We start from the raw sequence: 17,143 nt of genomic DNA, 5'->3' as shown, positions 1-17,143 counted from the left end.
CTATACTAAATTCTTTCCGTGCTAGTACTATTTTACTCACCTTTGTATCTCAAAGGAGGAGCACAAAAACCTGGAACATACTGGCACTCAGTCAATGAATATTTGTTCAAAGAATAAACGAGCGAAGTAGGCAAGATAAATTAATCCTCTATGCAGACAATACAAGTGCATGGCGGACTCCGGCCACCGGAGGGCGCCTTGCACCGGGGCTGGTGCGCAGGCGTGCTGGGAGGGCTGGCGCCCCCGCGGCGGCAGCGGCGGCGGTGTGGGTTGTGGTCGCGGGAAGTGAATGGTTTTACCCAGAGGGCCCTGCGCCGCCTTTCTCCGCTGGCACCGGCGCTGCTCCCTGCTCCTCCTACCCGGCCATGGCGTTCACGTTCGCGGCCTTCTGCTACATGCTGGCGCTGCTGCTCACCGCCGCACTCATCTTCTTCGCCATTTGGCATGTGAGTAGCCGGGGCCGGGGATAGAAGGGCGAGGTGGCGGCGTAGCCTCTTTTCGCCCCGGGCCCGTGGTCTGGGCGGCCACGGCCCTCGGAGGTCCGCACGCCCGGGAATGGGGCCAGGCCGGGGCGGTGCCGGCCGCGCGGCCAGGGCCCTGCGCGCCCTCGGTCCGCGAACCGGGGGCTGCAGGTCCAGGAGGAGACGAGGCGTCCGGCGGCTGGCTGGCTGCGCCCGCTGTGTCCCGGCGCAGGCCGCGCGCGCTGCTACTCCTCCCTCGCCGGGTGGGGCGGCCGCGGTCCTAGCGGGCCCTGCGGGACAGCGCTTCGCTGGCCGGCGCCGCATCCCCGCGTTCCCTCGTCCCTCGGGAGGATGTCAAGGGCGCAGAGGGGCGTGCTACGTGCTGAGCTGGAATGAAGTTTGCCGAAATATTATTTAAAGCAGATTGCCTTTGTTTTCTGGTGTCCACAGGAGTGTGGCCCAAATGAGGTAGTTATAACCTACTTGAGATAAATTTCCAGCTGTACTTTTCAGGCACTTGTTGGGTGCTCTTCAGGTAGAACCACCGACCCACCCCCGCCCCCGGCATTGTCTCCTGGTGAACTTTGATGCCGGTTGAATTGATTACTTTGTTGACCGTTATCTCCGAACTTTCCCCCTAAATCATACTTTGACCGACAGATTTCTCGAGAGACTTCCTAGCCACCTCTGTGTTCGGAGTAGCTTGATTTAGTAGAGGTGGTTTTAATTCGATTTTGAAAATGCTCAGAAACCTTACGCTTCTCTAGGATAATTTTTTTTTTTTCCTCTTTTACTCACATCATGTTGCAGGACAGAAGCACATCCTTACTGGCCCCTGTAAGGAACAAGTTAAGTTCCCTGTGAAATACAAGAGATTTTAAAGGATTCCTGTTTCTCTAACACAAAATTAGAAGCAGCCTTTTGGACATCAGCATTCATTAAAAATTTATCTTATTTTTGCTCTGCCCTCCATATTCTAGTACCTTTTGGAATATTGGTCTTAGTTTGAATGATTGGGCATGTTCACTCTCATGTAAATTTTCAGTCAGGTTTCATCATGCCCATAGCAGGGATTTGTTATGGAACATACAGAGGCAGAGTGATTTATGTGGTAGCAGTGTCTTGTGCAAAAAAAAAAAAAAAATCTCAAATTCATTCCCTTTTGCTAAGGAGCGTAATTACATTTATAATTATTTGAAACCCAACTGCTTGTGTAGTGGGGGAATGCTTATGTAGGCTGCTCCCTCAGAATGCTTTGTCAGTAGGAACCCATAACTTGAAGAGCATTTTGGGCTCTTGTTTGGTGGAATAAAGACAATAAGTAAAGATAATTTGGGATGCAAACTAGCTCTGCCTTAGTAAGCCTCTGATGAAACTGAAATGTGTGGCTCCCTGCCATTTGTAGATGAGGATTTAATCACTTCCTGCTTGATGGGCACTCTGTTTTCTGAGCTGATGAGGATTCTTAGAAGAGAGCTGTGAATGGCTTACATTTTGAACTAGATTGTGTTTTGCTAAGAAAACCTGAACTGCACTTTAAAGAAAAAAATGGGTAATTTAAATCAATATGTATTGGGGTAATTTAAATGAATATGTGTTTGGGTGAAGTAGATGATTTTAAGTCCTGTTACAGAATTAAAAATTTGTTTGTACTCCACAGATTAGTGGAGAGCTTATACCCTTGGGGATTTCTAGTAGTTCAGAGGGTTGTGCATCCTTTGGGAAAAAAATAGAAAATTCTAAATAAAGATATAGTTTTAATTTTTCTGTTAACTATGTAACCTTCAGTTTCTTTTTTTTTAACTTTTCTTTTTAATTTTTTTAAAATAATTTATTTTTGGCTGCATTGGGTCTTCGTTGCTGCACGCAGGCTTTCTCTAGTTGCAGCGAGCGGGGGCTACTCTCCGTTGTGGTGCGCGGGCTTCTCATTACGGTGGCTTCTCTTGTTGCAGAGCATGGGTTCTAGGCACGCGGGCTCAGTAGTCATGGAGCACAGGCTTAGTTGCTCCGCAACATGTGGGATATTCCCAGACCAGGGCTTGAACCTGTGTCTCCTGCATTAGGCAGGTAGATTCTTAACCACTGCCCCACCAGGGAGGTCCCCGGTTTATTTTCTTAGGTCATTTTAAGTATCTGTCAGAAGACGCATCTGGAAATTTCAAGTATAAATTCAGAAAATCCAGTTTATGTTAATTGTTGTACGGAGGATTTTTTTATGCTGATGGTTACGTCTGTCAGTTTAGTCCTAATTCATGTGATTGATGCTTATTGGAGAATAGAGTTGGGAGCATAGATTTGTTTGAAAGCTAAAAATGCAGAAGTCATTCCGCAAAGATGTGCATAGAATTTGGAGGTATCCTGAATTGTGTAGTTTGCTATCTTTAGGGATTTTTGTTTGTTTGTTTGTTTTGTTTTTGCACTTTTTTGGAAAACTTTGTGAACGTCCTTGTCCAGACCCACAGTCACAGAAGATTTGAAAACCTCTAGTTTAAGAATCTTTTCAGAAGAGTTTTGACAACTCTAGCTTATAGCACTCAAACAGAAACCCATTCAGCAACATACGCATTAAAAGATCCTTTGAAATCACCTGAAGAAACCGTGCAGTGGGAAAAAAGTTAAAGCACAAGTTTCATACTCTGCTAGTAAATTGGATCTTGTTATAGGGAAGTAATTGTATTTGCGATCACAGTCCTTGTCTTAAATGTCTAAAATGCATTGGGAATATATCACAGCTAATGTCAGGTAATTGACTGATTATATCCATAAATAATCAGAAATTAGTATCTTCTATTTGTACATTTATATTTTTAACATTTATATGTTTTAGGGGTCATTAGCAAAGGAAAATGCCTTTTGGCGAGTTCTGTACTTTTTTTTTAAGCATAGGACTAGTTTTCCCTTTTTCCCCCCTTTCATTCAGTAAATATTTGTTTTTAATATTTATTTGGCTGCATCAGGTCTTAGTTGCGGCAGGCGGGATCTTCGTTTCGGCTTGCGGGGTCTTTCGTTGAAGCGTGCGGGCTCAGTAGTTGTGGCACATGGGCTCCAGAGCATGCAGGCTCAGTAGTTGAAGCCCGGGGCACGTGGGATCTTAGTTCTCTGACCAGGGATCGAACCCGCATCCCCTGCATTGGAAGGTGGATTCTTAACCACTGGACCACCGGGGTAGTCCCATTCAGTAAATATTGATTGGACACTTATATAGGTGCCAGGCACTATTTTAAGCCCTGTGACATAGCAGTGAACACAGCAAAAATCTTTGCTCTCATGGAGCTTACATTTTAATGTTTAATTATTTTCCTTCTATTTCTGCTTTCATTAAAATTTTTATTAGGCCAGGTTGGTAATTTTATAAAATTCTAGAAATTAAAAAAAACATCTTTTTATGAAGCTAACAATTTTAACAGGGTAAGCCAGTATATTAAAAGCTAGAAATATATGACTTCAGTGATTACTGGTAATATTGAGTAGCACTGTCTCACATATAAAAATACTAGTCCTAGCCCACCAGAGCAAGGGCAGATTAAATTCTTTGTCCCCTGGGCGACTGGCGGCAGCAACTAAAATAGCTCCCCCATAAATTTGGGGCCTTTGGCTTCTTACTTTGACACAAAGTGGTGTGTCACCCCTATTTGATTTTTAGTGCATTTTGACTTTGAAGTTCTGTGTTCAGTGACCTTAAATGTTAAAGCCACATTTCTTCTCAGAGTGTGGACAGAAATATTCTTGATTCTTGCTGTTTTTTTTTTAATGGTATGATATAAAATTTTTATTTATTTATATTAAAGTATAGTTGATTTACTCTTGCCATGCATTTTATTTGTTTATTATTTATTGGTCACGCCACACGGCATGTGGGATCTTAGTTCTCCGACCAGGGATGGAACTGTGTCCCCTGCAGTGGAAGCACGGTGTCTTAACCCCTGGACCGCCAGGAAAGTCCTTGCAATGCATTTTAAGTGGATGAGATCTTTCTTCCCTTATCATATTTATAACTGTTTCACTCATCATACCATGAGAAGCTGGCCTTACCTGGGCTTTACCCTTCTTCAGTCTTTAGTTTGGTGATCAAATGAAAGGACCTGCATGTGGTAGGAATATACAGAGGACATGAAAGGAGGTCAGAATGATCATTTTTGCAGTGCCCTTAAACAGGCCTGCTCTTGCCTATGTGGTGCCTTAAGGTGAATTAGAATAAGATGCCTCTTGAGGCAGAGGATTAGAAAAGTCCTCCCTCCTGAATAGCCCCTGGTGCAGAGCCCATGCCAGGGTGCTTGGCAGCAGAAGCGTGCGTGGCATTGTGCCCTCACCTGGCCTTTTGTTCTGTGCAGAAACTGCAGTACTGTATGTGGTGGTCCTGGCTGTGAAGTTAAATATTCTCTTAGTGTTCCTCTATTCTGAGGCTATTTCTTGAATTTCCAAATCGAAGTAGGACTGTGAAATGTATGTGTTTAGGTACAAATGGGAACAAATTGAAGCATACAAGTCCATTTCTAGTGTCCCGCTGAACACTGTGACAAGGGAGGGGCATGCACAGATGATTAAAAACACTTCACCCTGAGGGGCACACAGTCTAGTGGGGGGACACAAACCTGAACTTAAATCCTCTCCTCCAGTATGAGAAATGCCAGCCTGATAGCGTTATAAAGCCTTGTTCTATGTGGAGATTAGACAGGCGTGCAATTATTTCTGCCCAAGGGAGTTAGGGAGACCTACAGGGAGGAGTTGACATAGGAAGAATGTTTGTTTAGGATAAAGAGGAGCTTCTGTAAATAGTTATGGCTGGGGGAAAGACTATTTCAAGCAGAGAAAATAACTTTAGTGGAGGCAGTGAAAAAATTGAAAATTGAAGGTATTTATCACAGTGATATCAGATCATTTTAATGATAACAATATACAAGTGTTTTCAGTTCTTTGAATGTGATTCTAGTTATTTATTAATTACCATATATTGAGCTTACTGTAAACTGGTACATATAAAGTTGCTACACCTGTGCTTTTGTCCTGTTAACTTTATTCAGTTATTGTTTGATGGGGCAGGTTTATTGCTGCTTTTTATTAAAGTGAGAGATCCTAACTATTTTATTTTTATTTTAGATTATAGCATTTGATGAGCTGAAGACTGATTACAAGAATCCTATAGACCAGTGTAATACCCTGAATCCTGTAAGTTATAATATAGGCTATTTCTCTAGATTTTTAAACTGTTTTTGCTTTTAACTTGATATAATTTGAAAATGGCCAATATTCTCAGTAGCATGATAAATTTGTACTTTTTGAAGTAGGCAGAATTTTAAAAAATATTCTTTTTCCTGTCCTGCTTGACTATTCTATTATTAATCTGCTGGTGATCTTGTCAGCTGTCATACTAACATTCTTCCAATCTGCTTTTTACATTGTCGGCCAAAGACAGTTGAAAAGGTCAAAAAGATTAAAAGAGTCAAAATTGCATTAAAGGTGTGTACTGCTTTTTAGTTTAATGTTTTAATGCTACATCCATTTCATGGGGAGGGTTAGGGCATTTGTATTTGTAAACTGTTCTGTTCAGTGTGCTTGTTCATATGCCTGTTGAGGTTTATGATTTCATGAAATTTCATATTTTACGCAAATGTTTGCTTGCTGGCCCAGTCAAGTAGGGAAAGCTGTTAAATGCTCATGCATTTAAAAAAATGTTATAGCCATAGGCACTTCGATATTAAATTATTAGGTGCAGTGTTTGAAAGTTGGTTAACATGAAATGACTTTAATAGGTGAGATTATTCTTTTGTGGTAACTTACTCTGAGGTAATCTGTAGGTGGAGTCTTTAGTACCATATCTATTTTTATCTTTGGTTTTATCTATTCTGGAATTTATTTATTCTTTCGGCAGCTGTTTATTCAGAGCCTTTTAGGTAGATAGCTCTGTGCTTAGGCTCTGGAATTTTGCACTAAGGCTTACCTTTGGATTCATGGTGTCAGAATTTTGTGGATAACAATTTGTATACAAATGTCTACATAGTTATTTCTGGTATATATCCACTCTAAGTTTCTAAAGCAGACCTGTCTAACACTAAGTTCTGAGCTCTTCTGGATTTAGTTATAATGTGGCCCCATTGTGCTTAGGGGTTTTATATATATATTTGACTTCATTTAGTTTACAGGAGGATTCTCCTTTAGCCTGTAGGTTTGATTTTTGCCTAACTGGTCAGAAACTGAAAGGTTTTTTGTAAGAAAGCAGTGAGTATGTCTTCAAGAAATAGAATGTAATAATTCATCTTTGAACATTACTTAATGAAGATGAAAACATGTATAGACTTTAGCTGTGTAAAACTGTAAAGCCCTAGCATGCTAGAGGGATTTTATTTAGAAAGGGTCTATAAAGTTGGTTTGCTACTTTTATCATTGTTTCCTAGATAAATAGCCATGATGGAATAGATTCCTGGTTTGTCTTTAAAGAACTGCTGCAGTAAGACTTGATGTAGGTACAATTAAAAGTATTAACTTGCTGTTTCTCTACTCTTATGAAGCAAAATGTGAGCTGAATCTGCTTTTTCACTGGGAAGTAATAATGTTCATTGTAAAACATCTTAACTTACTGTTTAAACTAATTGTTACCAAGAAATTAAGAAACTGAAATTTCTCCTTTTGATGGCTATGTATTAATAGTATTCTATCTTCTTTGGCTTTTCATTACTTCAAATAACCAAATGATGATGAAGATGATAATAGCTGAAATCAGATGAGGGCTTTCCTGGGTGCCAGGCTCTGTGCTAAGCATCTTTACCTGGGTTTTTTCATTCAGTTTTCATGACAATCCTAAGAGGTGAGTATATTATACTCATGAATAGGAGAGTAAACTGAGGCTTAGTGAGGTTCAGGCACTTTGCCCAGGGCCACACAGCTAACATAGAGTCAGAATTCAAACCCAGACAGCCTGATTTTTTTAGGTTTAGATTCTTGTATTTTCCTAATTTACCATAAACTTAAGAGGGACTAATTTCATTTTAAAATATAGAGTGTGATTTTTGGCTTTTTTTTAATGGAAAGACATTCTCACTTTGTGCTTGGGACATCCTAATGCTGCAGTGGATTGGAAGGAAGTTTCTACACCAGCACAAGTTGTGTTTTGGATAGGGTGCCGATAATTGGCTTAATAGCAGTGCATCTGACAGTTTTCCCTATTGAAAATTTGTTTTGACAATTCTGCCAAAGTATGGGGGAAGACAAATACCATTGTATTTAAAAATGTGAACCTTAACTACAGAATATTATGATTTGCATGTTTAAGTACTATCATTTCAGCCATATTTGCATGTGCTGTTTATGGATACTAGTTTTTGTGTAAACGTGGGTTCCTAAATGGAATCATTTTGTGCCACTAATGGGGAAATTTCGTCATTAAAGAATGATTGAAGAGGACTGGTCTTCATGAGAGATGCATAGTAAAAGTATCTGGACTGTTTTGAGGAGAAGGGAGGGAGTGTGGCATTTGTTTCATATTAAAACTGGTAGAGGGCTTCCCTGGTGGCGCAGTGGTTGGGAGTCCGCCTGCCGATGCAGGGGAAGCGGGTTCGTGCCCCGGTCCGGGAAGATCCCACGTGCCGTGGAGCGGCTGGGCCTGTGGGCCATGGCCGCTGGGCCTGCGCGTCCAGAGCCTGTGCTCTGCAATGGGAGAGGCCGCGGCAGTGAGGGGCCCCCGTACCGCAAAAACAAAACAAAACAAGACAAAACAAAAGACTGGTAGAGTTGCAGATTATCTTTATTATCACTCTTATTAAAGAATATTGTTTAAGAGCAGTAAGGATCATGCTTTCAAAATCATTTTCTCCCCATACCCTAGTCTGGAAAACTTGGATGATGATTTGTATTGTTAGATCACTTGGTTTTAGAGGGCCCAAATAGGCTCATTATATTTTAAAGAAAACTCTTGTAATTTAAACTAGTATTATAAACAGCAGCTTTAGTGGAACTCCTGATAAAATGTATTATATATTTTTCTTGGTTTGTCCTGGTTGTAGTCTTTGTGTTCCAAAGATTTTCCTGTGGATATTTTCTTGCAGATGTTTAACTTTGATCTTAATTAAATGCTGGCTTAATGGTCCATGTTATTTACATGTTTATATATATGTGCAGAGTTTATCTTGTTATTATATTACTTAAATTTGTAGAAAATATCTGGTTAGTGGTATAGATTAATTGGTTTTACTGGAATTTTATTTAAAATAGTATTAATTAAAAACTTTGCTTTACAGCTTTGAATGGGAAAAGTAATTTGGGAGTACTAGAAAATGGACTTGAATAAGTAATATATTATTTCTACAGCTATAGTTTCCCCTCAGGAAAGATCTGATGGGACAGTGCAGCACATTTGAGAAACTGGCTTTGCAGCTGTGACTTGTAGGAAGCTCTTTGGCTGAAACTTGAAATGGAAGGTTTTAGTATTTATGTTTAACAGAGTCATTAGGCTGAAATCTGTAGGATGAGAAAGATAATTTAAAGTAAAGCATGAACTCTTGGTCATTTTATAAAAAGCATTTTGCTTGAACTAATTTTTCCTCACTTAATACTACCTGCTATCAAAAGATGCATTTTGAGTTCTGAGCTCCTACTGGTCTGCTGTGTTTGTAGCCCTTCATTGGAGAAAGCAGGCTGAAAGAAATAGGAAGGCCTTGTAGGAGTGGGAGCTCAGGAACCGGGAGAATTCCAATTTCATGTTTCAGATCTTAGTCTTTTCCCTCCTACATTGCAGAAAGCACATCGTTTGCATCTGTGCGTATTAATGTTCTTTCCCCCCGACTGTGCTGAGATTATTGGCTGTTGGCTTTCCATTGAAAAATTACTTTTGTGGTAATGTGATGTGGTTTGCTAAATATTGTATATGTAACATCCCTGGTTTCTGTTTAAAGGCTTAAAAACACTAATGTGTAAACTTCTAAAGGGGAGTTTTGTTTTTGTGGATTTTTTTATATCATGTTGCATGTGATCAGATATTTCATTTTTGTATTTTCATCATTCTTGAATGGTGGAAAGAAAAAATATTCTGAGTGATTAGCAAATAACTGTGTTTGAACAATCTGGGTGGTAACTTTGTATAATTTAACCTGTTGCTCTAAAAGTTTGGGTTTTAAATTTTAAGTTATATCTTATTCTTTTAGTGCAAGCTATATCCTCTGGTCAGTTGGCATATAATCCTGCTTTTGTTCAGAAGCTTAATATGAAAATAAAACTCAGTAGCATCTTTCATTTCTGATTCTAGGAAAACAGTGATTTTTCATTATTGAAACTTAGTTGCCACCTGCTTTCCAAATTAGCAGTTGATTTAATGCCAAGGCATTTTGATAACTGGCTTGTATTTTTCTTCCAGCTTGTCCTTCCAGAGTACCTCATCCATGCTTTCTTCTGTGTCATGTTTCTTTGTGCAGCAGAGTGGCTTACACTGGGTCTCAATATGCCCCTCTTGGCATATCATATTTGGAGGTAATATTTAGATACACTTCTAATACTTTTCCTGATTAAATTTTAATTATACTATGGTCGATGTGGTTATGTTACATGCTAGTCACCTAAATGAAACTAGTTAGCATTTGTTTTTAAAACCACATGGATGCACAAATAACTGTGTTAATACCTCTTATGGAGCTTATGTTATTATTCTTTAAAGGGTTTTTTTTTAAAGTGAGGTATAACTTACATACGATAATGTGTGCACGTCTGAAGTGTACAGCTCAGTGGATTTTTACATATGGATACACTTGTGAAACTACCGCCCAGATCAAGATATACAGCACTTCCAGCCCCCAGAAGAGTCCCTTGTGCCCCATTCCAATCAGTTAGCCCTGTACTTTCATAGGAGAACCAGTGATCTCTTGCAGCTTAGATTAGTTTTGTCCATCTTTGAACTTCATATAAATCAGATTGTACAGTGTGTGTCTAACTTCTTTCTCCATGTTTACTTTATGACTTTAAATTTGGTTATTTATAAAAGATTCATATTTCATAACTTCTAAATGATCTATCTGATCTATATAGCATTAGAGTGTTTTGTTTTAGATAGGCATGTCAAAATCTCATTGCCCTTGATTTTAGGAAATACATATGGAAGAAGTATTCAGGAGTAAAGTGGTTTCACATCTGTAACTGGCTCTGAAATGGCTCAGAAAAAAATGTACGTGTATTTAGAGAGAGAACAGAAAAGAGAAGGACAAAGCTGTGTGGTAAATGTGAACATTTGGAATATCTTGGTGAAGTGTTCTTTATGTTAAAATAAAAAGTTGAAAGAAAAATTATATTTCCTTTTTACAGTTATTCTTAATTTTCTTGGATTTCTGAAAGTGTAGAGGAGACCAGATATGACTTGTTTAACCACCTTGTTCTCTGTAGGGGCTCCAGTTTTAAAATTAAGATGATAAAAGGAAAGAACTCCACCTAGAACTAAAAGTATGCTTCCCAATGTGGACCACCTCTCATTGTAACAAATATTATTTGAGAAGAAGAATGCGCCTTTCCATCCTGAAGGTTAGCTTCCATTCTGAGTGGCTAATCAACTGTGTTTATTACAGGTATATGAGTAGACCAGTGATGAGTGGACCAGGACTCTATGACCCTACAACCATCATGAATGCAGATATTCTAGCATATTGTCAGAAAGAAGGATGGTGCAAATTAGCTTTTTATCTTCTAGCATTTTTTTACTACCTATATGGGTAAGTTTAAAAAACAAAACGAAAATATGATTTCACTTTGCTGCCGGAAACATTTGCAGGCATTATGGTCTGAACACCTTAAAATCCACTTGAAGAATAACTCATGTCTTGAACGGTGGTACTGAAAACGGCACAGTGCACATCAGCAAATTCACACACATTGAATCAACTGGTACTTGTCAAGGCAGCCAACTGATGTGCAGTCAGAGGCAGAAAGTTGGGTCAGGGATGCTGCTTCCAAAGTCTCAGACAGTCAGTGAAGGACAGTCCTCATTCTCCATGGCAGAGCAAGAGGATATGGCTGTGTGCGTTTGCAAAAAAGTTTCTGCTTGGCTTCAGTGTCTGTCTCAAGATTATGTTTAATTTTTTCTTTATCATTCTTCATAAACTGTATGCTCTACCCTTTATTTTCTGGTTTGCATGATCCGAATGGGATGGAGGAAAGAAAAATTCTATCATATAGGATGCTGCAGTTATTTATTTTTTTAATTATTTATTTTTTTTGGCTGCATCGGGTCTTAGTTGTGGCACACAGGATCTTCGTTATGGCATGTGGGCTTCTCTCTAGCTGTGGTGCGTGGGCTCCAAAGTGCAAGGGCTCTGTAGTTTGTGGCAAGCTGGCTCTCTATTTGAGGCGCGCAGGCTTAGTAGTTGTGGCGCGCGGGCTTAGTTGCCCCAAGGCATGTGGGATCTTAGTTCCCCGACCAGGGATTGAACCCGCATCCCCTGCGTTGGAAGGCAGATTCTTAACCACTGGACCACCGGGGAAGTCCCGATGCTGCAGTTATTGATTTTCCTCCCTTTATACTGTGATGGACTCATATCATCATTCCTTTAGGTCAGGGTTTCTTGACCTTGGCACTGTGATATTTTGGGCAGGATAAATCTTTGTTGTGAGGAGCTGTCCTGTGCATTGTAGGATGTTTAGCAGCATCCCTGGCCTCTGCCCACTAGATGCCAGTAGCTTCCCCCTGCCCCAGTCATAATAACCAGAAATGTCTCTAGACGTTTGCCAGATGCCCTCTGTTGGGCAAAATCAGCCCTGGTTGAGAGGCACTGTTCTAGGTGTACTGTAGGTGGAGGAAAACGGCTGCTTATTAAAACTGGAAATGGACACGGGTGAGTGTGGAGTTATAATTTTTCTTTAAGCTTTATAAATACATTTTTCCCATTTTTTATTGATAAATATTCAACTGGAGAGGAATTTCTACCTGATTGTCAAAATATGAAGAAAACTAGTTTTATTAGATGAAATTTTGGCAGTAATTAAGTTTCTCTTCCCTCTCCTTTTTGTTACTTGAAAACTTGCTTATTTCTTGTTTACATCATACTAGTTTCCATTATGGAAAAGGGTGAAGTGCTAGACTTAAATTTATGGAAAATGTATTTTTATGATTTTACACATTATATTTGTGAAAATGAGTGTCCGTTAGTACACCTAGAGACGTTCATATCTGAAACAAAGATAGTGAAAAAGTTCTGAAAAGTGAAATTCCATGTGTCCTTTTAATTTCTGTTAATTTTCAGTTTTTAGTTTCTATAATAAGTGTCTAGAACAGTGCTGGCATATAGTAGGCACTTAAAACATATTTGTTGAAAGAAGGAAAATAAATGAATGCTTGAATAAATGATAAAATTGGAGATGTAGAGTTGTGGGAAAATGTTCACCAGGAGATGGTGGCACTACATCATTCATTTGTTTTAAATTGTCTATCAACACACATGCATACACACACGAATCCAGGCGGGAGGCCCAGCCAACACAGTGCCTTGATTGAGGAGAAAGAGAAGGGCAGACACCCAGTCTGGGGGTCATATCAGCCACGAGCCCCCATAAGAGCAGCAAACTAAGTCCCAGGCCTACCGATGGAGTAGGGTATCACCCCCACCTGAAAGGCCTTTCTGAGAAGAGCCAGGGACAGCCAGCTGTCGGCAGGAGGAGAATGGAAACAATCGCCCAGATTGCGAGAGCCCACAAGTCCACTCTGTCTCCATCATCTGTCCTCAGGCGAGCACCAAGACCATTGACCCATTGGGCCCCCTCCCAGGCTGTCTGTGAACCTCTGTGAGCCCAGCCCTTACAATGAAGCCCATTGTCTGTCTTTAAAAAGCAATAGTAGGGACTTCCCTGGCAGTCCAGTGGTTAAGCCTGCGCTTCCACTGTAGGGAGCACAGGTTCGATCCCTGGTCGGGGAACTAAGATCCCACATGCCAGGCAACGGGGCCAGAAAAAAAAAAGCAATAGTAATGGATAAACATCATATTTAATCTGTGGGCCATCCAGGCAATGGAATATTATTCAGAGATTAAAAGAAATGATCTATCAAGTCATGAAAATACATGGAAGAAACTTAAATGCATGTTGCTAAGTGAAAGAAGCCAGTCTGAAAAGGCTACAGATCGTCTGATTCCAAATATATTCTGGAAAAGGCAACACTATGGAGACAGTAAAAATATCAGTGGTCACCAGCGGTTAGCAGGGAGAGAGGGATGAATAGACAGAGCACAGATAATTTTTAGGGCAGTGAAACTATTCTGTATGATACTGTAAGGGTGGGTACGTTTGCCAAGCAAATATACGTTTGTCAAAGCCTGTAGAATGTACAACAGCCAGTGAACCTTAATGTAAACACTGGACTCTAGTTAATAATGATGTATCAATATTGGTTCAGTTGTAACAAGCATACCACACTAACGTAAGATGCCAGTAATAAGGGAAACTGTGTGTGTCTGTATGTATGTCTGTGTGCTGGGATCGGGAGGTCCGTGAGAGGTCTCTTTACTTGGAGCTGAATTTTTCTGTAAACCTAACACTGCTCTTTTAAAAAAAGTCTATTAATTAAATAATGATAACAAAAAATAGTCTATCAAGTTTGCTCACCTCCTTGCTTTGTATTTCCGTTTAGACACACATGCTTTTGAACCATGCCTCTCCCACCTTGCCCTTCATGTAGGATCAAATGGTTATTGCTTTTTATTTTGCTTGTTGGTCCCCTTTTCCTTTTTAACCTTGCTGCTATTGCCTAGAGCCTTTCTCTAATGGGAAAGTTCCTTGATTGATCATTCCTGTCTGTAAAATGGGGATAATGGTACCTACCCTACCTCCTAGGACCTAACAGAAGGCCTGGCATGAAGTGAGCCCTTGGAGATGCTCACTCCTATTCTTAGACATAGCTCTGGAGCAGTGTGCTGTTTGGATTGCTTCTCTAAGCTCTGATCCCTATTAAGCTTTCAGCTGTGCTGTTCTACTTGCTAAAATTGGAAAGGAAATAGGGGACAACTACAGCACATGCACTGAGCCAATCCTACCTTAGGCAAAAGTCCATAAATGCAGATTAAAATCGTACTGTGAACTTGTCATTCATCGGTCTTTCCATTTTCTGTGATGGTGTGATATCACAAACTAGTTTGCTATATAAAGCAGACTCAACTTTTTGGTGCTCTTAGTTTTTATAATTAGGAATGTTTGGGTTAATAATAGCCTTTTTCTTCTTTTCAGCATGATCTATGTTTTGGTGAGCTCTTAGAACAACACTCAGAAGAACTGGTCCAGTTAAGTGCATGCAAAAAGCCACCAAATGAAGGGATTCTATCCAGCAAGATCCTGTTTCCAAGAGTAGCCTATGGAATCTGATCAGTTACTTTAAAAAATGACTCCTTATTTTTTAAATGTTTCCACATTTTTTGCTTGTGGAAAGACTGTTTTCATATGTTATACTCGGATAAAGAATTTAAATGGAATTACGTATAAATTAATATAAAATGATACCTCTGGTGTTGACAGGTTTGAACTTGCACTCCTTAAGGAACAGCCATAATCCCTTGAATGACTGCATTAATTATTGACTATCCTTAGTCCATTGGAAGCTTTTGTTTATAGAAGTTGTAGGGCTCATTTTGGTTTTATTGAAATGCCATTTAATTATAAATTAGCTGTAGATATCAGGTGCTTCTGATGAATTGAAAATATATATCTGACCTGTGGAAACTTCATGGGTTTCCTCATCTATCACGTAGGTGATTATATATGGATGCATTAAAAAAATGAGTGGGATTTTTTTCCCTTTGACTTGAAATATTATCCCTGTATATTGCATGAATGAGAGATTTCCCATATTTCCACCAGAGTAATATACTTGCTTTAATTCTTAAGCATAAGTGAACATGATACAAAAATATATGCTGACTTACTTGTGAAGAATGCATTTAAAGCTATTTTAAATGTGTTTTAATTTGTGAGACATTACTTATTAAGAAATTGGTTATTATACTTAGTGCTCTAATCTGGTGGTAAAGATATTCTTAAGAGTTTGCAAGTACTTTAGATTTTCAAAACTGAATGAGAGAGAACATTGTATAGCCGTCCTGCTGTTCCTTTAGTGCAATACAATAAAACTCTGAAATTAAGACTTATTTTCAGTGCATTGTTTTAAAGATTACAAATAGCTATTCTTAAACTTGCTTATTCCAAATAAAGACATATCACTGTCAATTTTTTAAAAAGATAGTAGAGTATTACATTTTTTTTTTAATACCATGCTTGGATCTAAAAAGGAAGATTTTTAAATGGTTAAGCACATTACCTTCTTTTGTCACTTGACAAGATTCATAAACACTGATGGCACAGCATCATCATTTTTCTTACCAATTAAAAACAATTATTGTGAAACTTAAAATGTTTAAAATATTTTTTTCCTTTTTGAAACAGCACATTTTAAGGTAAAATGACTTATAAGTTTGGTTTTTTTGCTGCTGCTTGTAAGGCAGGTAAAATAATTATGGCTTGCATGTTTCCGTAAGCATTCTTGTGCTTTATTTGGGATGAGGAAGTTAAGGCAATTGAAAATAGTCTTAAGTGGTTCAAAGTTTCTTCAAGGGTCAAAGAAAGAAAACCATAGGCAGAAATTCCACATTAATGATCAAGGGAGTTTATGGATGTGTTTGTGGAAGTCTTACTCTAAGTACCCCTTGAATTAGATGCTGTACTGTTTTATTCTCTACTAGTGAGAAAAATGCCTCTCCACCTTTGGGAGAGTGGCTGTTACTGTTTTGAGATTGGGTAATGAGGGTGAATATGTTGAAGAAGAGGATGTAGAACCAGAAGAGTGAGGAGAGTCCAACCATTTCATAATGAGAGACGCTTTAAAGACCTTGTCTTTTGTAGTCTGGAGCACGCTTCGAGGGATCATCAGTTCAATGTGGTAAATTGTTTACTGAGCCCTTACCGGGCACTGAAGACTCATGATCTGAGTATAAGCAATAATTCAGTTTCTAATCCACCCAGTTGTACCAGCTTGCACTCATTTTTCTTTCTTGTTCACAAGAACTTTTGATCATGAGAGACTTGGCCAAGTCTTCTGTACTTCACATAGGTTTCCTGGGGCAGTTACTTTTGTATTCCTATCAAAGCATTTTCATGAGCCCTTGCTGTCTCTCAGCAAACACCACTTTCCTTTATAAATTAACATAGCTTTAATAATGTGTTCCACAATACTCTCCATGATTAATGCAAGGTTTACTGGTTGTAATTTGTGAAAGCCACCTTCTCATGCTTCAAAAATTAGATATGTAGTCCTTAGCTGATTCCTCAAAGATGACTGACGGTTGAGGTTCACGCATCTCAGTGGTAGATTGTTAGTTCCTAGGCATGTGATTGGGTACCTGGATGCTCTCACAATATCTACTCATCTTTACCTTTTCCAGTGTTTTATGAAATTAAGTCACTTACCAAGAGAAAGCAGAAATATAATATTTGCATTTGACAGTATCCCACTTGTTCTTTCCCTTGCTCTGAGTTTGCTTTGTTCCCCCCATTAATCTGGTTTGGGTGGCCCTAGCCATATTTCTGTTTTTCCTGCATGCCCAGCTGAAACGTAGTTAGCCTGGGTTTGTAATCCTTTCCAGCTTTAGTCAGACTGCACCCTGTGTAGCCACAGCTGTTTATTTAGGAATTCTTTTTTCCCTTGTTACAATTACTTTTGCTATGGTGTGATTTGATTT

General features: G+C 39.3%; 1 protein-coding gene across 1 annotated transcript; it reads left to right on the top strand.

The window, feature by feature from the left end:
• Nucleotides 1–253: 253 nt before the first annotated feature.
• CNIH1 (cornichon family member 1) lies at nt 254–15,550 on the top strand. Its single transcript, XM_022570533.3, has 5 exons — nt 254–446; nt 5,559–5,627; nt 9,805–9,917; nt 11,000–11,143; nt 14,643–15,550. Exons 1-5 carry the CDS (start codon nt 366–368, stop codon nt 14,668–14,670), a joined length of 435 nt encoding a protein of 144 aa, XP_022426241.1. The 5' UTR covers nt 254–365; the 3' UTR covers nt 14,671–15,550.
• The last annotated feature ends 1,593 nt before the right edge of the window (nt 15,551–17,143 follow it).

The sequence above is a fragment of the Delphinapterus leucas genome, chromosome 2 (genome assembly GCF_059928025.1).
Source record: "Delphinapterus leucas isolate spDelLeu-1000000601 "Yukka" chromosome 2, BTC_Dleu_Yukka2, whole genome shotgun sequence".
NCBI lineage: Eukaryota > Metazoa > Chordata > Mammalia > Artiodactyla > Monodontidae > Delphinapterus > Delphinapterus leucas.
Note: the sequence above shows the minus strand (reverse complement) of the source record. Positions and strands in the feature narration are given on the sequence as shown.